The sequence below is a fragment of the Cygnus olor genome, chromosome 2, assembly GCF_009769625.2.
Source record: "Cygnus olor isolate bCygOlo1 chromosome 2, bCygOlo1.pri.v2, whole genome shotgun sequence".
Taxonomy (NCBI): Eukaryota; Metazoa; Chordata; class Aves; order Anseriformes; family Anatidae; genus Cygnus; species Cygnus olor.
The window spans coordinates 115,170,902-115,197,928 of NC_049170.1; the positions used below are offsets into that span (position 1 = coordinate 115,170,902).

Below are 27,027 nucleotides of genomic sequence, written 5' to 3' on the forward strand. Positions count from 1 at the left end.
TCGTGAAGGAACAGAAAGAATTTTACTCATGGCACCAAATGACAGAGCAAACAGCACCCAGGGAAGCAGGGCGCGTACTCCGCAGTCACCCATACCTCCCATACCTCCCCTTCTTCTCACAGGCAGTCCCACTGACACAGGTTTGAACCATAACTCTCGTTTTCTTGTAGAAATACCCACCCAGGCTCTGCCTAGCAGTGACAAAGGACCCAACAGAACCGCCGTGTGGTGGCACTGCTCAAAGCCGCAGCCTGCAAAACAAGCCCTCCCTCTGTAGCCAAGGGCTGGGAAGCCCCCAGCTGCAAGCAGAAGGTGGCAAAGTACTTTGCACTTTCAACGCAATCCCTGAGTGGCAGGGAGATGTGTTGGAAAGCACAACCAGAAGGAAAAGGGGCACTGCTGCACCTCAGATGAAGCAGTGCTTCGGAGGTGAGCAGCAGAATGACAGAGCACAGCATTCCTCATTTGCTCCACAAAAACCTGCTGCACTTGGAGAACAAACATCAGACCTAACACTAAAAGTCATTGCCATAGCGTATGGCTTACTGAATATTCCTCGCCAGGCAAGGTTAAGCGTTGAAGGACAGCCTAACCTTGCTACAAGTTCAGATGAAGTCATAAGGCTGCATGAGGAAGTTTGGCATAAATAAATAAATACATTGGTACTCGCATGACTCCTTATGCAGCTACACCTTGGCAGTGGATTGCTCTTAGCTCAGTCACACAGCTATTACCAAAAGCAAAGAATGGTCATCATAAATCTCATTCTCCCATAGTGGTGGCACCTACAGTTTAGGAACAATGGTCCCATCAATCTTCCACACCCACTGCTGTCTACCAAATACCATATTTCCCATTAAGTATTTCATGAACTGATTTAGTATGATTCGATACACCAGCTGCAATCACACGGCCTTTTGGACTACTGTGACTTTCAGAAGTCAGGCATTATGTTACTTATTTGTCATTAGAAAACCCCACGTGCTGTAAAAAGGTACATATGGTACCTAACCAGCAGTAAGAGGTAAAGAATGGGTGCTTTTCAGCTCTCTAAACTACGCTGTGTCTTTTTTTTTTTATAGTTTGGGTAACAAATTGTGGAAGAAGCTAGTATGAGGCTTTGTTTCTCTCTAACACACGTATTATGATCTGTTCCCCCCCTTCCCAAAAGAAAACCCACCAAAAGGTTGCAGGATTTTTTTTCCTGGCAATAAGACGCTGCTCTAACAGTGCCACACACAAACTGGATGAGCAGCCAACTGCTGAGTGGGAGGCTCATTAAAAAGGGCCATTTGCTTGCCATATGTCTCTTTCTTCTAGACGAGACTAATTCTAGTCATTAGAGCTCCAACCAGAAATAGAGATTAGCAAAGCCACTTTTTGTTAAAACGGTACCAGAAAAGAGCTTCAGCCCCACCACCTCTTCCTGCTCCTGTCCTCCATCGCCACCCAGACTGCTGCTATTGTCTCTTTCCACCACCACCACCACCTCCCTTTCATTCCTCTCCCTCCCCGGTACCGCTGTAGCATTTCCCCTGCTCTTTCCCACACCCAGCACGACGACTGCAGCAGGGTAAGGCGACGAGATCAGCTGAGCTTGTCTGCCACCGAGCAGCCTGCACACTGTGCTCCCGGCTTGGGAAGGCAGCACAAACACATCTGCTCCCAACCGTGCCCCCGGAGCAGCTCCGGTGGGCCTTCAGGTCCACACTGTGCATCTTCAGCAGCACACCACACCAGCAGGGAAACAGAAGTAACTCAGAGGCACCCATAGGATTCCTGCAACGGTCAATTGACAAAAATAAGTGTCAAAAAGAAAAGTCAAAAAATGAAATAACAACAGAAACACCAGAGAAAATCCGCCCTAAGATTTCAAATACATCTCTAAGCTTCTTTTTTAGATTAAGATAAGGCAGTTTTTCAGATGGGAACATATGCACACTAGATCTTATTATAAATGTCAGTCTCTTCTATTTACATACTGTTTTAAGACACTGCCAGTCTGAAGTCAAATTCGGGTTCTCCATCAATTTTCAGTTAGCAAGTTTGTCTAAATTCCCGGTATGTTTCTATAGCAACTGTCCTCCTGGAGGATCTGAAAGCGCTTCACAAGAAAACCAATACCCTGCACAGTTACAAGAAACCATCACTTCACCCATCTAACATCTCAGCAATGTCTAGAGAAGATGAGAGCTGATTTATTGTCACACCGAGACTTTAATTCATAGTATTCCTCATCGCACACCACAGGATATGCTGTACTCCTTCCCCTCCTCTGTGTGAGGAGCACATCCTTCCTAGTATCTGGATCTGGGTTTGGGTTTCTATGTCACACTCCTAAGAATCTCTCAACTCAGACACAAAGGTCAAGCGAAGCACTGCTTCATTTTTCTTTGGTGATGCCATTTGTACAGCAAGCGTCACAGTGTCGTAATTCCCCACCCACCCTCCCCTTTGAACCCCAGCAATGAACAGGAACATAGCAGCTACAGAACTGGATTATGCAAGCTACCCTGCACACCCGTCTCACCAACATTTCATTTTTCCTATCCAGCTTCACAGAAGTCCCACTGATCCTACACAGCCCTTATTTACATAGCAGAGGCCTGTGCAGTATTTTATCAGAGATGGTTGGTATTTTATCAGAGATGGTTTCCCCAGTTGCTACTTCCTCCTGCACTCCCTTTCTCCCCCACAGATACACATCCCGTACTCGCTTCTGCTTAAAAGTTTATTAATGCAAAAATAAAGTAAAAAAAAATTCTCTTCTGGCAGAAGATGACAACCGTGGCTCCTATCAGGTTGATGAAGACCTTCAGAAACCTTCAGGCATGACCGTGCATCCTAATGGCCTGTTCCTCTTCCTTTCTTCTGCACGTGTGCAGCCACTGTGACAAAAACGGGCCCTTTCACGTGGTGAGCTGGTCCACACACCTGCTAGGAGAGGGATCAGGTGAGCATAGTGCTACAAGGCAACAGCGAACAGCCACGGCCGGCTCAAATTGTTCCAGCCACCCAAAGGCAGCCAGCCCTGGCTGGCTATTCCCAGTCTACTGCAGTATGAAATTCATGTGAGATGGACCAGAAAAGGTTGAGCCAGTGACAAAGAGACTGCTGTGAAGGTGACTCCCCTGTAAACGTAACCTTCCTGGTAGTTGGATTTAAAAGGCCCTTCTTAGTCCATGTAGGCTCACCAGGCAATCGTTCCGAGTTAGAGGACCCTCATGAAAGCCCGCATTATACAGTATACACAAGTGCTCTGCCTTTCCTTCTTTGCCCTGGCTTTGCCTTCCTTTGGGATCAAACCGCACACTCTGGTTCACAAGAAAAGTTGAGTCTCATTGCAGAGGAAATAAGGCACAGGCTTCAGTTTCCATCTGTTGCTTAGGTCCTTCAGAAGGAGAAGATAATTACCTCTGCTGCTCCCAGTCGGGTAAAAATGGTCACCCTTACTATTAGCTTTAACAGCTTCCCCCCTCCCAGCACACACTGGAACAAGTTCATCTCTGCCACCTGAGAAGAGCGAGTCTCTGCACAACAGTTCACGGCAGAGAAAAAAGCCAGCTCTTCCACTCCTCGAAGTTTCAAAGCTCACAGAAGTGCCTTTCCCTGACACAGCAGAATCACCGTCTTGGATCACAGGCTAAATTAAACACACAAATTACATTCTCCATATAAACAGAGTTATACAGGGCTTAAATAGCACGGTTTTATTTTACTGTTGGCACCAATAGGTACAGTAGTTCAGCCGAAGCCCAAGCCGTCCGTGATGTCAGTTGCTTTAATAGGCAGCGCTGACGCGACCGGCTTTCGTTCCCAGACGTGAAGTGTGCTGGTTTCCATGGGGAGGATGCTGACTGAAGAATTCCTACCACACTTCCTATCAGTTGTTTTGAGCGGCAAATACTGGCTCCAGGGAAAAAAAGTCTGTTCTGGCATCCCAAAATTCACGAGATGACATCATCCTGCGCAGCAGATTTCTCTGCTGCTCCCCCCCAAGTGCACACAACCTATCGAGAACCCTGCTGCAGATTCCTGCCAGCTGGGTTGTGTATTTAAGGAAGGGAAAGACATTCATAATTTCTGGCTTGCTCGTTTGCCATGTTAGCTCAGCTACAACAGTTCCTCTCCAAGCCTGAGGAGCAAAGGGACGCTCAGTCTATAGGATCTCCTAGACTAATCGTAAAACCTCATGGCAATTTCTTCCATCCCAAATTCCCACGCAGATTTAGACTGTGCAACAAGTCAGAATATCAGCAAAAGAAAAAGAGGGGACAAACCTGAGGCAAAGTAAAACTATATGCAGAAGAGACAGCCAAATAAAGTTTTTTATGTTTGTTTAAAAAAAGAGTATGCAATAAACCATATTGCAATCCCCTAAACACTCAGGATTGTACTTCCCTGCAAAAATCTTCATCTGCTACCAGCACGCACTACGATCCAGGTAAGATTAAGAGTCATGGGACAGTCGAATTGGTGACCGCAACAGTCTTTGCAAGGATTTTATAGCGGTCACATATGCTTTATTTCTTCATTCTGCACCTGCTGCTCTATTCATACAAAAGCACAAAACCCAACTTCATGCACTGGAGCTAAGAGATTAGCAAAAGACATCATTATCGAGATGAACTATCAACTCGAAACATACCAGTTTCCAGCTGAAACAGTCTTTTTTTTAAAACAAAAGTTCAAGTTTTTCACAGAAGAGAAGGCAAATTATTTTACAGATTAAACTGTGACTGTGCCTTTACAACAGACTTTTCTTTACTGTCTTCTCTGATCAAGGGCCGACTTTGAGGCCAGATAGATGGTATTAAACCTAGAAAAGTCAGGTGGTTATATGAGTCAGAAAGGTGCCCTTGTGGCCAAGACAGCCAACAGTATCCTGGGATGCATTCAGAAGAGTGTTGCCAGCAGGTCGAGGCAGGTGATCCTGCCCCTCCACTCAGCCCTGGTGAGGCCTCACCTGGAGTGAGGTGTCCAGTTCTGGGCTCCCCAGTACAGGAGGGATGTGGAGCTACGGGAGTGAGCCCAGCGGAAGGCTACGAAGATGATCAGCGGAGTGGAGCATCTCTCTCGTGAGGAAATGCTGAGGAATCTGGGCCTGTTTAGCCTGGAGAAGAGTAGACTGAGAGGGGGTCTTACTGATGTATATAAATATCTTAAGGAATTGTATCAAGGGGATGGGGCCAGACTCTTTTCAGTGGTGCCCAGCGACAGGACAAGAGGCAATGGGCACAAACTGAAACATGAGAAGTTCCAGCCGGGCATGAGGAAAAACTTCACTGCGAGGGTGACAGGGCACTGGCACAGGTTGCCCAGAGAGGTTGTGGAGCCTCTTTCAATGGAGATATTCAAAGTCTGCCGCCTGGGCGTGATCCTGTGAAATGTGCTCTAGATGACCCTGCTTCAGCAGGGGGGTTGGACTGGGTGGTCTCCAGGGGTCCCTTCCAACCTCAACCACTCTGTGATTCTGTGATATATATGCATGTACACATGCACACACACGCTTCTACTTCAGGAAAACAGGTGTGAATTACAGACTTGCAATTACAGACTACGGGCTAACAGAGCTTCTCTCTTTGAGCTTCTAATTATGCTTCACGTTTTCTAACAGCATGGTTAAACCTGGCTAAACATCTACTTCAGGGTAGGAAAGGATGAAACAGCTTCACACTTAGTTCACTTCTAGTTCCCAAATGATGCCTAAAACAGGCAGTTTTTCCACCTATCCCACTCCCAGCATGCAGGAGGGAGGTATTATGGCAAAGAACATATGGTCCTGCTTTGCAGGTGTATCTCCATCTCCAGCTGTCCTATCTGGAAACCTATGCACGTACAGAAATGCTTGTCCCTCCCCAGCTTAACCGGCAGGAGGTTAACAACCAGGTATGCTGCAGTGCTCATGTACCTCCTCCCTTTTAAAGCCTTAATTTACAGCTCAAGGAAGAAGAGAACGGCTTCCTCTTGGGAACTCAGGAGCCACATTCCCAGCTTCCTCGTAGCCAGTACTTAGGGCAGTCTCAAGCGGCTGGAAACGTGGGAGCAGACCGGAACCTCGAGCGTAGCCCTAAATATACGCCAAATTCCAGGGTGGATTAGCCTTTTCCCCTGAGCTTCCTAGCAGTTGTGTTAGGCAACTTTTAAGAGCACTTCAGCCTTTCTGCTGTCATGCAGATGAGCCCAGTGCTCCACCGTACCAGCCAAGAGCTAGGGCAAAGTAATTCAAGCAATGCTGAGCAAATCCTGTGTGACTTCGCCCATCTCACTGCCTTCTGGGAACCAGTTTCCCGGCTGCTGTTCTAACCTTCCCTCAATTGCAATCTTTTAAGAAGTCATCCTCCCCAGTTAATTTCTTTTGTATAAGCCTCTAGAGTTCTCTCCTAATTGATGCAGCTCCTATCAGCTTCTTCGCTGCCCCCAGAGATCTGAAGCAAACAAACAAAAACCTTACAGTGAATGCTTCTAAGGTCACAGCTGAATTTCAGCAAGCTGCAAGTTTGCAGACTTGGAGTAACAGCCAAGAAGTGTGGAAGTCTGAGAAGAACATGTGATACTTCAAATCAGCAGTTGTAAAAGCTGCAAGTTTTCCTCTCTCCTCCTACTCCCTTTCCCTCTCACCAAGAAAACATGAAGTTCAGTGCTGAGGCAAACCTTAGGCTTTTTAACAAGGGTAAGGTTGCACTCAGAAGACAAAGTAGAGAAAAGGAAAACGGCTGCATCTAAAGACAAACACCTCTTTCTGACTAACATGTCACTGAAACAGTATAGAAAAATATCTCTATTGTCACAAGTTTTTGTTTCTTTCAAGGCACCAAGCAAATCCCTTGAAACAAATCAAATTTGATACAAACTTGAGTCTACAAATCACAAACTCTTCTCCCAGGTTGGAAAGGAAGACAGAAAAATCAGGTGTTCTCTCTCTGTGAGCTTCTGGGACATAATCTCTCTTCCTCTATCCCTGGCAGAAATCCCACCCTGTGAACTAACCCTACCTTTCCGACTGCACCGCAGAGCAGCAGGCTGTGATGGCTGCAGACTCCACATCAGTTTCAGATGTTTCAGCCAGGCCAGGCAGCAGGACTGGAGGTAGATGGGAGCTCAGACAGAGTTGAATGGGGTTTCACCGGTATGCTGACTATGAACATTGATGCTTCCATCAACCACCCTGGAATTCAAGTAAATTCTACAAATTCCGTAGATGGGAGACTCCACAAGTCTCTCATAGACATAAGATCGTATATATACAAAGAGAAAAGCAGTCTGTCTCACGGTCTGCTGATTTTAATAAGGATGATAATTTCAAAGAAACGGGACGCTGCAAAAAAAGGCTGGCTGATTTCAGAGATACAAAGTTGAAAGTACTTCAAAAGATTATCAGCAGTTCAGCCTGATGAAGAATGGTACACTGCTGTTTCACCAGAAGCTGCATTTGAATCATCTCCCCACACAGAAGAGGTATTTCTGATCCATAGCGTGCATCCTGGGAAGCTGCCAGCACACAATACTAGAAAGCTAGTACTGTACATATTCCTTAATATGTACATGCACATATTCCTTAATAGGTTAAAAAAACTAACAACACAAAGTAGAAGAGATTCTCCAATACAGGTGGTCAGACAAAAGTGGAATGTTTCATTAAAACTTATGTAAAATACTGCTACTTCATCTGACTGGGTGCTTGGTGGGCCCGGGAAGGATGAAAGAACAGGAAGAATATGATCCTGGAGGTGTGAAAGAAATGGGAAATTTTTGCCAGCATTTTCTGTGCCTGCATTTTTTATCCGGTGACTTGACATTGCACTGCTGGTCAATGGAGAGACATCTGCCAAAGGCTAAAAGGCACAGAAATGTGGAATAACAAACAGATAGGGCCGTGGTGAATCATGGCAAGTCTGACATCAGCTTAACTTTATGGTAAGTCTATGGAAGAAAAAAATAACACCATAAAAATTAAGAATATAGAGATTTGTTCATGTATGGAAGAGCAATTCACCCATTATTCCTCAATGACAGATTTATAAAATCCAGGAATATGAAGACAGTTGACAGACCACAGGGCCTCGATTCCCTAGAATAGAAAAACAGAGTCTTTGGCAAGGAAAAAGAAGAGAAAAACCAAACAAGAAAACTAAGTAGATAAATACAGATTAAGACAGTTATTGTCCTGACAGAGAAAACATGGAATGGTGCTCTGTGAGCAATGTGATGTGTTTTGGAGATTGCTGTTCTCAGACTTCCCAACTGAAGATACAAACTCTGCAATACCCAGGCACTGTTCTACAATGACACTTATAAATGAATACTGAAGATACATTTTTCTCTTCAGTTATGGGGAGAAAAGGGTTGCAGTTCTCAGGAAAAGTTCACAAAAATCAAATATTTAGTGTTACAAGCCTCCTATTTCTGTTTTAAACCCATGAAGACCATATGCTGGTGGCAGTGTTTTTATTAGCAGTACCTGTGAAAAAAGCTTTCATACCTCTGACTGCTTTTAAGATCAAACAACCTTTTTGAAGAAAACAAAACGAAAACAAAACGAAAACAAAACTTGAGTACCGGGGGGTTAAACGTGGGGGTTGTTTTTTTGTCTTGGTTTTCTTCTGAGGACATATGCTCATTAATCATTTACCAGCCCATACACACATGACAGCCTCTTTCAGAACCACTGAATTCAAGCCCTGTTCTCTAGAAGCTGTATGCAGTTGTACAGCATAAAAGCCCCAGAACTATGTGATAGTTGGGTGCCAGGTTAAGTTCAAAGCAAAACACAAATTAAACTGCAAAACACATTTCGTATCAGGGAGTGGTGTACCTGTTTGCTGGAGAGGACTCACCTAAGTAAGTTCCCTACTCCAAAGCAGTGTCCCTCCCTGTTCCAGATCTCACCCACTTCTTTGAACTTAAAAGTTACTCCATCAGAGCTGTACTCCCCCACTTACACAAAAGAACAAGCTTACCTCTTCCTGACACCATCTTCTGTTTGCAGTGAGGCAAGGGTGAGTAAAAGGGCCCTTTGTCCACCACTACCTGAACTGAACTTAGGCCAGCAAAGCTCCCCATCTATCCCCAGAGTGATTCAGGCTGGCAATAGCTGCCCTAAAAGTCATTAATCGACGAACATTCAGCAGTCTAGAGTCTGCTCTTCTCTCCAAAGCCATGAAGAGAGCCACAGAGCACACTTACAACAGAGCTAACCTGCCACTAAACACCTAACAGTGTTTGGCATCACCACACTTTCACATCTGGGATTGAAGAGATTCAAGGGTTGACCTGTTGTCAACATCTCGAGACAACTAGGAGATGCCTAACTCACACCACACTTCAGCACTCTCCTCTCTGTGTCCACATCCTGACCATCCCAGAGCGGGCAGCAGGAGGCTTGGTGGCACTGCACAACTGCCTTAGAGGCGGGCGTGCCTTCCTTCGGACAGGAGACAGGAACTGCTGCTGCACGTTGCAGCGTCTCAGGGAGTTCTCCAGCTCCGCAGCTGCAAAGGCAAGTTCACTCCTGAGAAGACCTGCAGAGAGAGCCTTCCTCCGTGTTAACAGGATGCAGTGAGGCACGGCCATGATTAACAAATCAAACTAGTAGAAACAGGTTTCAGTAGGATGTTCATTTACACTGGTTCAAAAACCAGAGAAGGGATTTCTGACTCATTCCCACCAGCTGCCCCACCTGGGGAAGGCTCACACGATGAGGCTGTGTATTTCTTCATGTAAAAGACATTAAGAAAGCTATCGGTATTCTTAGGTAAGCAGCCGGACAGGGCACAAGTGATTACTCTGTATTAGTAATTGTACACCTTCACTTTGTGGCTGGGAGGCATGAGGTCACAGGAAGAGTATTTCCAACACCCCGGATATGTTACAACACGGCACACCCTGGAATAGGGTGTTACTTTCTAGTGTCTTAATAGAAGTATTTTCTTTATTACTTGCCTTGTACGAACACACAGATGGCAGCACTGATGCAAGAGCTATTTCCCTCCAACCTCTGGACAAAGCTGATTAGAAGAAAAATAAGTGGTAGGAAGGCTGATTTTTTAAATAAAGTCATCATTTTGAGGGAACATCTTTGCTGTCAGAAGGGAAAACCCACTAACAGACAGGACAAGGGAGCAAATGAACCATCAGTTACAACAACAGAGATAAGGCACTAGAAAACAACAGTAAAGGCCCTGTTACGATTTGATTAAACATGGGAGGGAGTATCTGGGGCAAAGTAACCTCGATGCCGCCGGCTCATCCCACAGTATTTCTTCTTTCACTGCGTATGCTCACCAATACTACTCTGGCCTCTGAAAGAAAAGGCCGTGCTGTGTAGGCAAGAGTACGCACACACTCGTGTCTCGTTCCACGGCCCTCCGTGCTGCTTTACCTGTACAGCAAGTTTAGGTAACCACATCCAGCTCCATCCAACTCCGAAGCAGCGATCTGCACCCAGAACAAACCATGGCCACGTAGCGCAGGCATGTACAACAGCCTGAACCCGGGCTCGTTAGAGTCAGAGCAGGGTACCTCTGGGTCTTGAGCTGATAAAACCTCAATAGCGCTTTTGGTTTGACCTCTATAGCCCCAGAACCTGACACAAGAAGGATCAGACATCATCTGAGGCCCATGGTGTTCAAGCCCTCTGACCGTGGCTTCGATCACTTTCAGTTATCACAGAATACGTGCAAGAAGCAGCCACGAACGCCTGCAGCTCCCCACAGAGCTACCTCTGAACAGAGAACAAGAGGCATGTGTCTTGACAAGAAGCAGCACAGCGAAGTTTAATTCTGCAGGATACCAAATTCAGATCGTACAACAGCATTTTTCAGAGGTTACTACTGGAGACGTTTATCAAGGTGAAGATACACAGCGCTGCCTCAGCCTGAACTAGGGGTAACATTTGTTGTCAGCTGTAGGGTATAGGTGATGCACATTCATTTCTGGAGTAGAAATTTAATATTAGGGATATAGTAGCAGGAACAGTATAAAGCTAGCTCAAACAGAGAGCAGGTAAGGCCTTGTTAGAAGTATCAAGTGTGAATTATGGGAACTTGAGGAGGGGAAAGGACACCCAAGCAATGCCTGTATGCTGCAGTGGTTTGCCCAGGAGTCCTGTGAAGTCTGCTCTCTTACAGCAAGACAGGAGACTACCAGGACAGTAATTTTGATCCACTCTTCATTCTACACGCACGTGAAGACCTCCTTTGTTTTAGGAGTCAGAAACACATTGGCCATTTGTTTTTAATTACATGAGAATCGAACTTGACGCTACATTAATTTTAGCTTCTACTCTAAAGAGAAGCAGACTGGAAAGAGTATTCAAGAGGGAATGCTTAGACTAACAGCTGTCATATATGAGTCTTCTCTGACAGCAACAGCAACAATTAACTATGTCAGACACCCCCAAACAAAACAACTGGGGTAGTAGCTTCCCAGTAACAGGACTGCAGAACAGAGGATCTGTTAACGAAATTTCACATAAATGTAAAATACAGATTTTCTTTCTTTAACAAGGCTTTATTACATTTAGGTCTAATAAGTGTATCAAAACCTGATTTAGCAAATAACAAAATAAGATTTACGTTATACTAGTATTTATATATGCGAGCAATGACTTTGTGGTACTTAAACCCATAATCTCAGGGGAATAAAATCAATTTCAACTTCCCTTGGGGGGGGGGGGGGGGGAGGGGAGAAGAATGAAATTATAGCATTAAATATGAAAGAAATCTGGAAGGTCATTTTAATAAATGTTTATATTCAATGTCTAAGGGCCTTTCTGGTAGGCAGTATAAGCAACCATGCCAACTGCATATTTGTAGTTGATGTCTTACTTGACAGAAGTTTAAAGTGAAAGCGTGCAAAAAAAAAATCAGCAGTCATAACCCAAAACTTACAGGCAAACGTACGTGAACTGTATTGTTGTATGAAGACAAAATCCCACCTCTAAAACCAAAAACTAATGGCTGAACCCCATAAAAACAGCCTGCCACCTGTTCCAGTTGTGTTTTCTGCAAAGATGGGAAGTTCTTGCATGTAAATGGAGAGCTGTACAAGCAAGCTCACAAGGCCAGCTGAACACCCTACCTTTTGGTAGCAACACATCCTGCTCAGAGAAGTTCATGATTCTGGAGCACTCCCACTGCCCAGCCTTCTCATGGCTTACCACAGAGCAGATACCCAACCTGGCTCTTGAGCTAGAAGCATAAATGCATCAGGGCAGTACCCAGCCCAACAAGCCTTCTGCAGCAGCAACATTAAGCACAGCCACTTTCACGTGGGGTTCTGGATCCCATGCACTGTACAATGCAGCCCTGACAACTCACTTAGTGTTACCTTACAGAGCCCTGTATCATATTCCATGGCAGCACAAATTTATTTTTAGGGTATAGAAGATATCTCTAAATGCTTTTGGAGGTTAGCACCCAAGCACCTGGTTGCAGTGCTTTTCTAGCTACGCCTTCACGTCCTTAGACACACCTCTCCTTTCTCAGAGGCAAACTTACATTGCACAATCTGATACCGCAAGTTAGCGCTGACCATTTCTGTGAGGTTCCTTGGCAGCACTGGATCGCACCACTTGTTTAGCATGTGCCTTTACTATGTGGCAATTTCTGAACTTTCCTGTATTTTTGTCTCATAAATGAGGAGTTTACAGCAGGGAACTTTCTGGAGGTTGTTTGACAGCAAAATGTGTTCTGTCAACTAAACACACTCTTCCTGCATTAACACAAGCCAGGAAGAAAACCACATCAATGGTTTTTGCAATATCCTAGGGAACAGACTTTGAGTTTACATAGATATCAGCAAAATCAAGCCAAGCATGAACGAAACATGAAGAACCAGGAAACCCTGCCTCGCAGATCTTTGTTATGTTCTTTACAAATTAAGAACCAAGCTTTAGTAAACCCCTTAGGAGTCCGAACTTCTTTTACACCAATAAACAGTTTATTTTCTGTTCTTCCAGGAATCAGTGAGAATTTTAAAATGCACCATTCAGCCTGAAAGAAGTGAAGTGTTTATCTGGCCACGGCACTGAAGCTTATGGAGTCAGGAGGTGTGAAAAAAGAACGGTTATTAAGCACATGCACTAGAAACTGCTTATACTAAAAAAGTTAAATTCAAAGAATTTTAATGCCATGTGTATTATGATACTATGTGCTAACAGACCGAAGCTTTTAAACATGTCTTAAAAAAAATTAACCTGCCAGAAGCCAGCTCCAAGGAGAAACAGCTTAAGTTCCATCACTGAAATGCAGTGCATCACTGCAGTGGCAGCACTGGTGCGATTAAAGCAAATCTCAGTCAGCTCTCGTACAACTCATCCCACCCTCATTACACCAACATTTAAAAAAAGAGGCAGTAAGACAGCTGAATTGATTAATCAATCGACGACTGACTATATGAAAGACAAAGAGAAAGCACAGTACTAAGCACACACCTTTGCTCTGTAGCCATAGCTCTTTGAGTTTACACTTCCCAGCCTTCTACATTTTTGCATCTTAATCAGACAATACTGCTCTATTCAGCTTGTCAATAAGGACATTAAGCAGTGGGAAGTTAGTAAAATAATTTCTTAGGAAAGCAAAACTAATTTGCAATTGTAAAATAAATATTGATTAGTTGTGCCATACCTACCTACTGGGAACAACGGTATTACTGCATCATCCAAAGAGGCAGGCAGCAACAAAGAAATGTCAAGGAGCAGCAGTGTAAAACCTCAGTATTGTTATGAATGCTCCCTAGCTTTTAACACAGAAATATTTTGAAAATATTTTTAAATAAACCCCATTTATTTAAGTAAACCCCATTCCATCTTTGATCATTTCAGGGCATTTTCAAACTTCCATACTTTTGCTACCATGTTCACAGGTGAAAAAGGCTGGCAATTCATTAAGCTCAAATTAAACCCGATTCCTCTACATCACTGTGTGTTCTCTAAGCATGCTACCCAATCATCTATTTAGTACCCCTGGGAGTACATCAGTTTTTCTTGCACTTGGTAGCATTATCAAAAGGTCATGGTCACCAACATCAGTGACTTAGCTTCACTCCATCAATTAAAGTCACCAATGTAAGTGGTAGGTGATTCATCCTCTTTGAATTTGTATTTCAGGTTAACAACAACTTTACCTGCATAATGTACAGGGATTTCTATCTTTGGCCCTATGACGTAGTGGCCCTCCTCCAGACTGTGAGCTGTAATTGTTGTCCACTGCCGACATGAATGAATCAGAAGGTAATCACTCTCTCGAAGGCCTTCTACAGTTTCTCCTGCAAAACAAATGTATTTTTTTTAATTAATTGCATATAGAATTAGGAAAACTTCACAATAAGCATTTTATTCTTATTACTGCATATTTTTCAGACGTTTTGATATTTAAAAATCCAATTAAGTTTTAATTCTAAACAGTATTCATTTTGCAATGTAAGCACTTTATCTTCAAGGAAACAAACATAAAACAACACAGTGCCTGCCTACAAGTACCACAGAGATGTACTCTAGATTACTCAGCAGTGGCTCTCAGGCTACTTTTTCAGTTTTCTGCATGAACAGACTTCATATCCCTGTTTATGTCTGCCTATCTCGCTTAATACGTATGCTTGAGACTTCTTAACTTTTAAACAAAGGAAATATAAATATATATAAATAAATAAACATGTCAGTTATGAGGTTTTGGAGGTATCAAGAGAAAAGTACATTTTCATATGTTAAAAGATCAGCACCACAATAATCTGTAGTCACCTGAAGCCAAACCTTGTTCATCGCTATTAAGTAACTGGGTACCTCACTTGCAGATACAGAGATCTCAGCTCTGTCACTCTATCCCTTTGCAAGTCACTAGGTAGTCAGCCGTTCCTAGATATCTAAAATTAATTAGGAGGGCTTATAAAAAAGATGGAAGGCAACTTTTTGCTCTGTCAGATAATGATAGGACAAGGAGGGGCAGAGGGGGAAATGTTAACATGCACCAAAGTCTTCTCTGAGAGAGAAATGCAACCCGAAGCCCCCACAGATCATGTCTACCCCACCTCTGCAATGCCCTTTCTCATGCTCTGGTGCCTGCCAAGTTCATCCCAAGTACCACCAGACAGAGGGCTCTCCTTTATTCCCATCTGTCCCAAATCTTTTGCATTTCCACAAGCACCCTTCCCTCCTCCTCCACTGACTGCAGTGCCTGACCTGGACAACACCGCTTCGCTTGGTTTTCCAGTGATTGCAAGAGCCACATTAGACTACTCAAAGTACTAGATATCCATACCAAGGATGACATATGAACAAGATTTTATACAGCAGGGGATACCATAGCATAATGCTCTCCTACATTCCTGGTCTTACACATACAGACTACAAGACACCTTTCTCAAGGTGTCTTGGAAGCAGTCACATGAACTTTCAGAAACACTTAGTAGACGCTAACCACAGACCAAGAATAACAAAGCTTTAAGTTTCATTTTGCTCTCTCCCTCCCACCCTCTGCTGTTGCAGCCAGAAATAAAGCAAGCAGTTTAGCCCTGGAATCACATTTGGACGAAACCCATTCCCTTCAGCTACTACAGCAAACTACACTTCCTCCTCACTGTCTTCCCATGTTTTTAAGGCAGAGGAAGCATCAGACTTTCTGTCTCAAGCAGCAGACGTTTCCCTGCTCAGGCTCGACAAAGGAGAGAGACTTCCCATTGTGCTCCTTCTGCCCACGCCAGGCAATCTTTTCCACGGCGTACAGTGCTTACTGCACACTCCATTCCTGCCTGATTTCATGCTCTCATTCTATCAAGAATCACCCTCCTACACGAATCAAAATACAGCAACTGGCGGGTGTGAGAACTGCTGGATTTTAAGTCAGGAGAGACCACTGCCACCGACTGCTCTGCCACCCGCGGACCGACGGACTCTGGCTGATCTCTACAGCAACGTGGATGTGGCTCATCAAGGGGCAGACATGTCCCAGGGCTTCCCAGGCTCTGCTACACCTTAAAACAAGTTCCGATTTTGCACATGCGGGGCTTCAACTTAAAGGAGTGGGTGGGCAACCCCAAGGCATATGGAGCTCATCAGTACCAGTTACTCTGCCCTGTGGAGGTCCCATTTCCAGTTTTACTCCTTTTTGACAGCGGAGAGAGCAGCTTCCAACCATGCAAGCACAGTATTTCAAGAGATGGTTTCCAAGAGCTACTTGGACTGTGTCTCCACACCTGCACCCTCAATGCACTGGGAGCACAGGAGAAGGGACCTCAGAAGGCCTAGGGCAGAGTGACAAAAGGGCCAAGCAGCACGGGAAAGCTCTGCAGTCCCTTCCGTATCTTGAAGGACCTTCAGGTATTTGTTAGAGGAGTCATGCACCCACTATATTTCACCAAATCATCTGCCTTTGAGCATCTTGCACACATCTCCTTCTCTGGAGATATTCAAGGCCCATCTGGGCGCCTACCTGGGCAACCTGCTCTAAGGAGCCTGCTTTGGCAGGGGGGTTGGACCCGATGATCTCTTGAGGTCCCTTCCAACCCCTACAATTCTGTGATCTTCTGCTCTCTGCTTACAAGGCAACTCCTAATAGATATAAAAAGTCTCCTCATCTTACTGCAGCAGACAGTTGAAATTTTCAGGGAAAACACAATGATAATAATATACGGTGTTACTTGAAACTCCTGTTTCAGTTCAGAGACTTACAGTCCTGCTTTCTATAATCCATGGCAACAAGTAATTATTCCATCCCACAACAAAACAAAAACAATGACACCTAAGGGAAGAACTAGTATTTTACTAGTTTCACTGACAATGGTAAACAAATTTTGAAGAAAATACAAAGCATCTCTGGTATGCTTTTCTACGCCTTACAATTTGTAGTTATAATTTCAGGCCATTACCTAAAGAAAGGCTGAATTGTACCAGCCAGGATTGCAGGGAAATAATTATAGTATGGGTCATCCTCCGAGAGTCTGAGAAAGACGTTCTCAGGAAAAACAACAACAAAAAAATACCCATTATGAAAAGGAGCTTCCAGCCGCGGCTCACAAGCCATGATCTGTTTAAGTGGTTACTCTTAAAACTGGGTGGGACAGGTGAGTGTAAAAAGATATTACCAAGGCAGGCCCAAGAGTGACTACCCAATTAAGTCTGCAGCTGGAAGTAGCTGCATTTTTTTTTTCCTGTTTGAACCTTGGAAACCACAATTCCTGTTACAACAATCATTCGCTCACGCTGATTAAGTCGGAAACGAATTCTGCACTTCTCCATGGAGCTGGAGCAGAGAGAGGTGGATGTAAGCCTCCTGCACAAGGGCAGGTCTGTCGGTACCATGTCCTGGTCTCCTGTCGTTGTGGGTGGACCGGCTGCCTGCTGTGGCTTTATAGGAAGATGCTCCTTGTAGGCCTTAATGGACTAGCAAAAACACAAGTACAAGGAAGAGTCAAACATGAATGAGACAACAGAACATGGTGGTGCACGCTCTTCTGTTTTCTTCCGTTGACTTGCTCAGTGCCTTTAGAGCAGTCTCCTCCTGGAGAGATGAACCTTTCAGGCAGGAGACATCTCTGAAGCAGGCTGTACTGCTCAGGTCCCGGCCCAAGCACAGCCCAGGCTTCGCCCTTTACACTTCTCTCAGCAAACCGTACCTTGCAAAACAGCCACACGCATCCAATCTGATTTTCCCCCGTCTCAGTAACACAGGTTATGCAAGCCTTTCATTAATCACATTTCAGCTATGTGGGAGAGAAGTCAGCAGCCTTCACATCCACAAACTATGCAACTCGGTTCTCACCTATTCAACATACTCCTACACGACTGCTTACATAAAGCCAGACGCCGTGAGAAAACAGAGCACAGGCCACTCATCTTTAGTAACAGTTTTGTCTCTTATGATCGAATATGGATTAGCTGTATCTCCTCATCCTCTCCTCCCCACCCTGAATGCCTGCAATATAATTAAACCACTACAAAGAATCTACAGGCAAATACCTAAGTGCTTTTTTTCTCCTAAATAAAAGTCAGAAGCAATGAATTATCACATGCATTTCCCCACCCCTCCTCAAGTTCCCTACCTTTCCAAAACATGAATCAACTTTATTCATAATAATGCCCGAGACTAAGAAACTCATGATTCGCTAACAGCGTGTAAATCCTAAATAAAGCATCGACACCCAACCGTGCCTCGCAATAAAAGCCTCACACCTCTGAGCTGAGAAGTTAGCCGGTGTTCCTAAACAAGCTGTCATCCTATAAGCACTGTGACCAAGACCAGGATGTGGGCTATTTCATCACAGATCACCTAAGCAGCATCGTAACAGCTGCTCGTTTATTCATTCTGAATCAGACGTATTGCCATTTTTAGTTATATAATTGGCAAAACTTCATTTCCACACAATTCCTAAAAACCATAAATATTGCAAAGCACGCTGCTGTTCAAAGGCTATTGCAGAGGGAATGCTGACCACGAAAGGAAAATTGTTCACATGTTGGTACAGTTAAAAAAACAAAATAAAAAAAAAGATAATTGCTTAATCTAGATTCCCATGCTTATTAAATACCACCTACATTAAATGCCAATACATCTTTCATAATTCTTTCCAGTTCCAAAACGGTATCACCCGCGTTTGCCAAACCTTGGCTCTGTCACCGTAAACACTCCGATCTCAGATCAACAGTTAAAAACTGTAGCAAGACTGGGAGCAGGATAGATCAATCTACAAGTTCAGAGACGAATTTCTGTTCTCACCTGCAGTTTTTCAGAACCAGATGAGGAAACAGTACCTGGCTACGTGTCGGGCCTGACCTTATACACGGCAATGCTGCGGCACACACGGAAGCACGTCTCTTTTGAAGGAAGCACTGACCTCCCTGCAAGCTGTAGCAACCACTTACTTTCTGAGGATGTGTACTTTTATTTCCTTTGGCATTTCCCAATTTCTAAATGTTTAGGGTAAAGACTCTGAGGTAGAGCTGAAGACCTTTCAGTTTTGAAGAGTCTGAGCATCTCCATCTCTTCTTCACCTCCCTCTGGATCAACAATGGGCCAAGTCCCATGAAAGAAAATTCACCCTCGTTTCACATATGCTCATTTGCCAAAGATAGCAGTGACTTTTCAACACTAACCACTAAAGAAAAATAATGAAACAAATGAAAAACATCAAATGAAAAACATCAAACAAAAAACATCAGAAAAAAACACCTTTTAGGGTTCTCATTCTAGTATTGAGAAGCTGATATTCAAGTCACTGCAGAATGTGCAGAATAACATGACTCATTCACTCACAGAAACTACACTTCTAAAAATAAGCAGAAATCTACACGAATATAAACATTTTTATAATGCCACATGCTGCCATCCTGGCTGAGAGTTGACATCACTCCCTTTAACACACAAGCTTTTCGTCTGGAGACATGAGAATAGTAGGTAAAGAGCAATTCAAAGAAAGAGGAAGTCCATGCAAGGTTCCAGCAACCTAACAGATAGCATTTACACGTGCCAGATGAACTGGATACTGTCAGCTCCTGCCAGGAAGATGGTTACAGAGACATTCCTCTCATCTCATTCATCACAGAGGACTGTAAAGCAAGCTTAATGCTGCCCCTTGCACATTAGTTCAAGCATGCAGAATTTGCTCTTCCTAGAACAAAAAGGCTTACAGAAAATAGCTCGTGACAATCTTAAGATCACTTCTGTGAAATAGCTGGTGAAGAAGATGCCTGCTAAACCCCAGGGAAAATTCATCAAGACTTTGTGCCATGTGTTTTCATTAAGTCTGAACTCCATCTGCATCCAGGTAACAGCTGCTGTACAATTAAGTGCATCACCCAGGCTGCCTTGGTCAGTTAAGTAGGTGGTGGGTTTTAATTACCCCATCTAATGTTCCACAATCACATAACATAACATTATACAGGAAAACCTCAGCAACATTAAAAATCACTTCAGTGGGTGCTCAGCCAGGTAACTACAAAAAGACAAGCAGATGAGTAGCTTCAACTGTCCCCCGCTGGAGCTTGTACCAGCACTTGCTAGGACTGAAGGGTTAATCTGAAGAAAGCAAAGAGGTGGCTGCCTGGTCAGATGAGCACTTCCACTGTGAAATGTGGTTAACGTTTGGACTCGATGATCTTAGAGGTCTTTTCCAACCCAAATGATTCCATGAAATCACTAGGAATACCTGTCAGCACGTGGCTAATTTCATGAGAGACTAGAAAATAAGGTTTATTTTGCAATAATTGGAAGCTAACAGAAAACAGAATGATTAGAAACTGGAAAAAAAAAAAAAGAAGAAAGAAGTCAGGTGCTTATTTATTTATCATGCTATTATAGCACTGAGGAGCCTTACTTGCACGGTATCTGCTGCACTGGACAAGCAGAAGGGACTCCTTCCCTGGCTGAGCGCCAAACAAGCCATGTGTTAATATACACCTCAACATTATCCTACAGCACCACAAAAACACAAAGCATAGCTCCAGCCAGGATGAAATGAAATTATAATCCATTGTTATTAAAAAAAAAAAAAAAAGACCATTATTGACTTCATGGCTCTGTGCAGAGATGTTTCAGGTCAGAGGGAGGTCACACTGCTAGCACAAATAGAAATGCCAGCCCTGCTTTTCCACTCCAAAAGAAAGAATCTACAATACTGTACGGCAGTCAACTAGTAAAAGTTGTCTTGTTTTTTGAAAAGGCCAACTTGTGTTACTGCAAGTATTTGCTAGTCACATAGCTCCCACAGATGTATCATCCTAAGATGAACTTGGTTTCTTTTTAAGTCATTGGCAGATTCACAGCAAGTAAAAGCTGCAGCTCCTCCCAGCACACAAGCACAGCGTTTCCCGTTCCAAAGATGGTTTAAATACATGTAGTAGAGGAAAAATAAAAGAAATGAGACATGGCAACTCGGAAGATGAACTGGACTACACGCTACTGGTTATTCAAATACCTGCAGTGCTGTGGTATGTGACCATCTGAAGGCAGCTGGTCATCAGACCATCAAAGTAAGGAAAGAAACAAATGAGCAAATACCCTCTTTCCTTCAGAAGCACTGACTTCACCTAAAGTCATCTCATGGTCATGCTGTTTTAGACAGGCTGAAGCTGTACCAGCACATGGGACAGATTCATCCAACCTGCAACCTACCACAATGCTATCACAGCATATAATCGTTCATCCCCAACTCTCAGTCATATTACCTTAGCAGAACAAGCATCTCTTTTCCTACAGTTAAGGCTCTCTTCTTTTATAATGCTGAGTTTGGACTTTACATTTATGGGGAAGAAACAGAGACTTCTTGTTAACTCTGAATATTCAAATTAGGATAATGACATATATATATCTATTTATTTTAAATACTAGATCATGCAACCTGCTCACCAAAGTACTCCTCATGGCAAATAACTTCTATCTGAACTCTAAAGGAGGGTGGAGGAAGGAAATCAAACATTTTGTTTTCCGCATGCTGCATCATACTCCAGTGTATCTGTTGGGAATACTCCTATAGGGACATATCTCAATGTCAAAGAGCAGTAAGTGTTAAGTTAGGGTGGTTTGCTTGCTTTAACTTTGGCAGTGTATTTGGTTACTGAGTCAAATCTCAATGAGCTGTTCAGCCTGCCAGTGCTATTCTTTCCGCAAACATAAAACTTGTCGAAATGTAGGTCAGAGAAAAAAGTTCAATAGGATGAGAACAACGTCTGAACTTTCCATTTTGAAGTAGCAATAGGGTTTTGTATGGAAAAATTTCACATCCTTGTAATTTTTCTTAACAAAGGAATGAAAGAAAACCTCACAGCTATTTTGGTACATGAAGAACCCCACTTTTAACAACAGTAGCGAACAGGAAATCTACAAGGATTGAAAACGTTACTTTTTTTGTCACTATGACTGAACAGAAGCTTGGAAGAGTTACTGTTGCATAAAATGTATAATGGAAGAGAAGTAAAAGAGCACTAAATTGTAGAAAACACTACTGCTGGGGAAAAACAAAACAAAACACACCTTCCTTGAAAGCCTCTCCATGTTATCAGTCTCACTTTGTCATTCCATACAGACATTAAAAACAACAAAAAAAAAAAAGGTAAGAATTATCTAGCTGATCAGATAAACTTCTTTGTTTAAAGAAAAGCAAAACAATGTGCATGGGGGTGGATCATGTGTAATCTAAATGCAGACTGCCAGTGAGCTAGATGGGTAAATATTGTAGTTTCAGCGGAGGGCCACAAAGATGATACGGGGCCTGGAGCATCTTCCCTATGAGGAAAGGCTGCGAGACCTGGGTCTGTTCAGCCTGGAGAAGAGAAGACTGAGAGGGGATCTTATCAATCTGTATAAATACCTGAGGTGTGGGAAACAGAGGGATTTGGCCAACCTCTTCTCAGTGGTTTGTGGGGATAGGACAAGGGGCAATGGCCACAAGATAGAGCACAGGAAGTTCCGCACCAGCATGCGAAAGAACTTCTTCACAGTGAGGGCGACAGAGCACTGGAACAGGCTGCCCAGGGAGGTGGTGGAGTCTCCCTCTCTGGAGATATTCAAGGCCCGTCTGGACGCCTACCTGGGCAGCCTGCTCTAAGGAGCCTGCTTTGACAGGGGGGTTGGACCCAATGATCTTCCGAGGTCCCTTCCAACCCCTCCAATTCTGTGATTCTGGGAGCAAGGTGGAAAAAAAAAATTAACATTTAATCATCTCTGGGATATAAAGCGTAGTATACTAAATTTTTAATTTAAAGAGGGCCAATTCATTAGGAAAGCCTGACTGTGGTCTCATCTGTGTCTGAGCACAGTGGATGGGAGTAGAGGTCTCTGTCCCCAGCTGCACAACCTTCTGAGCTAGCAACACAAAGATCTGGAATAAAAATTGCAGTTTTATCAAGGACTGTTGATAATCAACCTCACTTTTCAGCTTCCTTTCTTAATTTGCAGAGTAGTTTTAAATATGTCTCTGTTTAACTGTTTCATTCCAGCAGCACATTCGTTTGTGCTGGTTCCTATTACCTGGATCAAGCAGTATTTGTCATGATTCAAATTCCTAACAAACCCCTCTCTCTCAAAAGAAATACAATGCTGATTTGAAGTGTCATCAACTGAACAGATCCACATCTTCCAGCAGATGAAAGGCCTCGTCTGACAGCACACGAGCAGCACCCAAACTGCTCTTCCGCAGCACGGCCCGGTACCGGCAATCACGCTTCCCTCAGCCTCGGGTGGCGGAGGGAGGGAACCCGTGTTAGTTTCACAGGCAAGGCACAAATAAGCCAAGAGCTCAACAAGCCGAATGCTAAGCAGTGCCCAGTATCCATAATCCCAAACCTGATTTTAGCAAAGGCCACAAAGCTCAAACACTGCGCTCGCTGCCAGGAAGGCAATGGAGGGGGCGCAGCAGGCCAAGGCCCGGCCTGCAGTCAGTCAGTGCTCCCAGCACACTGATCCCCTGCGGCATGGTCAGACAGCTCCGAAGCTGTCCATGGCAGGCTGCACCCCCAGCACGGCTGGGAACAGGCCACAAAAGTCACTCCATCTCTCTCTTAATGCTGGATCAACCCAGCTTCAAGCACCACAGCACACAGCATCAAGCTGAACGCACACCGCACAGCACCGCTTCTCTTCCTGCCGCATCTTCCTGCATCTTCAGGACAAGCTCCCCAAGAGTTTTGCTTTGGCTGGAACAACTGTTGCTGGCTACAGCTGGCCACATTGCAACAATTTTCAGTGGTGTCCCAACCACAGGGCATCCAGTTTGCCTCACTGACCCTACCTGCAAGCTAGGGGCAAGGAGAGCCTTGCCCTCAGACTGCCCGACCACTTCTTGCAGCGCTTCCTGCGCTTCTGTAATCCCTCAGCCTCACAGCACTGTGATCAAACACTGCTTTGGGTGACCATTAAATATTTCACAATCAAGAGAAAGGAGATAAGGCTTTGCTTCTGCAATTTCCAATCCCTCTTCAAAAGACAGATACAATCAAATTGCTTCAATCCAACTGATGCTGAACTCGGGCTATCATCCACTAATACCCAAAAAGAGAGCAGAGACTCCCATCCCCCTATTCTTTTTATGCCTGCCAGCAAGAAGACAGATTTATTTCTTCAGGATTACCATTTTGCTACTGGAACAACTAGATATACCAGTACTGTTGCAACAAATCAGCATAAACCATAATCTTGTTATAAGGCTATGGGACAGATTAATCCACTGAAAAATCCAGTTTGTTCCAATACAAGCTTTCCTCTAGCTGCGAATGCAGAGAGACATCATCTCAGAGAGTCTCCAAAAACCTGTTCGACCTACTGTGGGGAAGAGGAGCACAAATACTTCAAATAAACCCAAAGCTGAATGCTGGTGGCACTGCCATCGGTTGGGAATGCTCCACCGCCTTCATCACTCCCACAGATTGAACCTTGGCATCTTGCTTTCTTTGTGTTCATAAAGAACCAGTGGAAAAAAAGAGTAAGGGTAACACCACAGATTGCACTGAGTTTTGTTTGCGTTTGTTTCAAGCCTTCAGAGCAAACATCCCAGAATGAGAAACCTTACTTTGTATGAACTCCAGCCAAGCAAGCCAAAGCACATCTTTCAACACAGCCTGCTCTCCACCCCCACACGGGGGAAAAAAAAATAACAACAAAACAACACTCAGAACAACAGCTTCTTAACATGTGCATTCCAAAACACAGTAACTTTCTGTCACTATCGTAATTACTCTTATTAATGCTGAACATCAAACGTAACTGTATGTTTGTTGTATCTGCATTACAGATTTAGCTGTAAGATTGATCCAACGGAGCAGTCCATTACCCTGGTTACTTACAAACTACCGAAGAAAGTCTCAGCAATTCTTTAAAATACTCTAATGCTCCACAACATGGGGAATAGTGCTAACTATTTATCATTGTACTTTAGACTTGAAGGGAAAAAATGATCTGAGAATTACCCAATTAATTGAAAACTAAGATTCTTATCGAAGAAAGTTTTCTGTTTCTGAAGTTACCTAAGATAAATCTGAAGCTGTAAGAGTAAGAGCAGAGAATCCCGTATCAACTACATTTAAAATGTTCACAGGTTAATAGAACAAAAAAGCTGAACAACTTTTCATTGCATGCAAGGCAGCCTCCAGCCTAGTTTAGTGCTAGTGTAGAGAGAGGGAGACAGGAATTTAAATGTAGATCTAATGTTTAGTTTATTTTCCATTTTTAATTCTCATTGGCAAAGGCAAGGAAAGGAGATTTAAAACATTTGCCTTGCAACCAGGGCACCACATCTAGAAACTAAGACCCCAACCAGTAACTTTCACAAGCAATCTGATCAGCATGGTTAAGAGAATGACAGAACTACCTTACCAAAAGCAAAGTATGGCAGTAATGGGACTTCTGAGCAGCATGCTGCCATCCAAAGCAGCTCTTTTAAATACCTCATTAAGAGAGCTGAGGTTTTCCTTTACTAGAGGCAAGCATTCCTCATGCTAGAAAGCTCCTGCTCAGAAGCATCTATAAATATTGTGAGGGCCACTGGAGGATACACTTCCAAGTGCCTGTTTAACATCGGCTGCCGAGTTGGAGAAGCTTAATACTTAGAGGTGGGAGGTCAGCATTTAGCATTGCACTACGTGCTTTCATTGGCTTCCTATTTACTTCTGAGTACAGCAACAAAATGGTTGCTTTAATTGAGAAACCGACGGCAGCTGCACAACTTTGCGGCTGCAGAAGCTGTCTCTCCCCAGGTGGGATGGTTGGAGCCTGGTCAGGGAAGTCTGGCTAGAGCTCCCTAGATTCAGGGTACCCAGGAAGAAACCTTTAACCCTGCCAACCTCATGGCTTTAAGATCTAGAATACGATTCTAGATTGCCCTGGCAGACAGAAAAGCAGCCTATTCATTCAGGCTTTTCCTGGGCACAGCATGAGAGCCGGGGAGCTGCCTATTGTCAGTTATTTATAATTAGATGATATTTTAAAATACTAGCCAAGTAAGCATGCTCAGTCCTCTCATTATCTATCCAAGTCCTAAAGAGACACTGTGCTTCTTTGTGCTGCACGGCAGTGATCCCTGTTTGAACTTCGGGCATCTTGGACAAACTCCCAATTAAAAATAAAATAGCCAAAACGCAGGAGCTGCTCAAGCGTAGTTTGCTTTGGCTTTGAAAGAACTCATCTTCAATTTGCCTCCGATTTCTGCAGCCGGGCTAGGGACGGGAATAAAACCAGCTGGAAGAAAGCAAGGAGAAGTTCAGCTCCGTGCCGAAGCCGGGCTGCCCGCTGGCTGCTCTCCAAGCCGCCCACCCCGTCTGCCCGGGCTGCCAGGGACGGCGCGGGCATCGATCGAGGGCACGGACGTGGCGCCTGCTTGCTGGGGGCTGCTCTCCGTCTCTCCATGCTTCAGCTCCATCAGTCCCGCTCCTCCTGGTAAAACACAAGCGTCAGAAATGGCAGGGCAATGCCTCCTCTTCAAATCTGGACTGACCGCATACGTGTGCGGAGATTGTAGGTGTTCAAGGGTAATTAGGTACCCGCTCGCTTTCGTTACGTGCGGGTACAGGAGGAGTATCTCAGCAAGATGGGAACACTAACGTGAGAAACGCAGCCAGAGCTGCACCTCGCTCTTTCCTGGTCAAGAGCGGTCCTAATCCCAAGCACGATTAATTCTTATTGTTTCAGAGAAATCTACACCAACTCTAAGGTATAAAAAGAATGGCTTTGTTTTTAATAAAACATAAGAGATAAGAGAACGCGGTCCCTTTGGTAATACCTTTATCGTTTTCACAATGCACGAAAAGAAAAAATGCACCTCCCGTGAAGAGGGAAAGCTTCTAGGTTTGGCGAGCAGCATACAGAAATGACAGCAAAGAAAACCCCATCATGCCTCGCTTTCCCCTTGAGGATAAATTTATCTTTGCCCACAGGCTATTCGGTCTTAAGATATTTCGTTACGTATTGACAGGAACACAAATGATATTTGACAATACAACCCATAAAGCACACAACAAAGATGATCTTTTCCTCTGGATTGCCCTACATTCAGCTGCAGTGGTATTGCAGCTTTGCTATTCATCTGCAGCCGCATCCTGGGTTCACT

The 27,027-nt window shown here is 44.1% G+C and overlaps 1 protein-coding gene across 4 annotated transcripts in view; it reads right to left on the reverse strand.

The window, feature by feature from the left end:
* The window catches only part of GAREM1 (GRB2 associated regulator of MAPK1 subtype 1), a 103,215-nt gene that overhangs the window by 65,034 nt on the left and 11,154 nt on the right, over window positions 1–27,027 (reverse strand). For 3 of the 4 annotated variants that reach the window (XM_040550301.1, XM_040550300.1, XM_040550298.1), the window contains one exon: window positions 14,128–14,268. In XM_040550301.1, the coding sequence (XP_040406235.1) occupies window positions 14,128–14,133 (6 nt within the window). In that variant the 5' untranslated portion in view covers window positions 14,134–14,268. Of the gene's footprint in view, window positions 1–14,127; window positions 14,269–17,196; window positions 17,416–27,027 lie in introns of those variants that run through there. The other variant, XM_040550299.1, reaches the window with a different exon arrangement.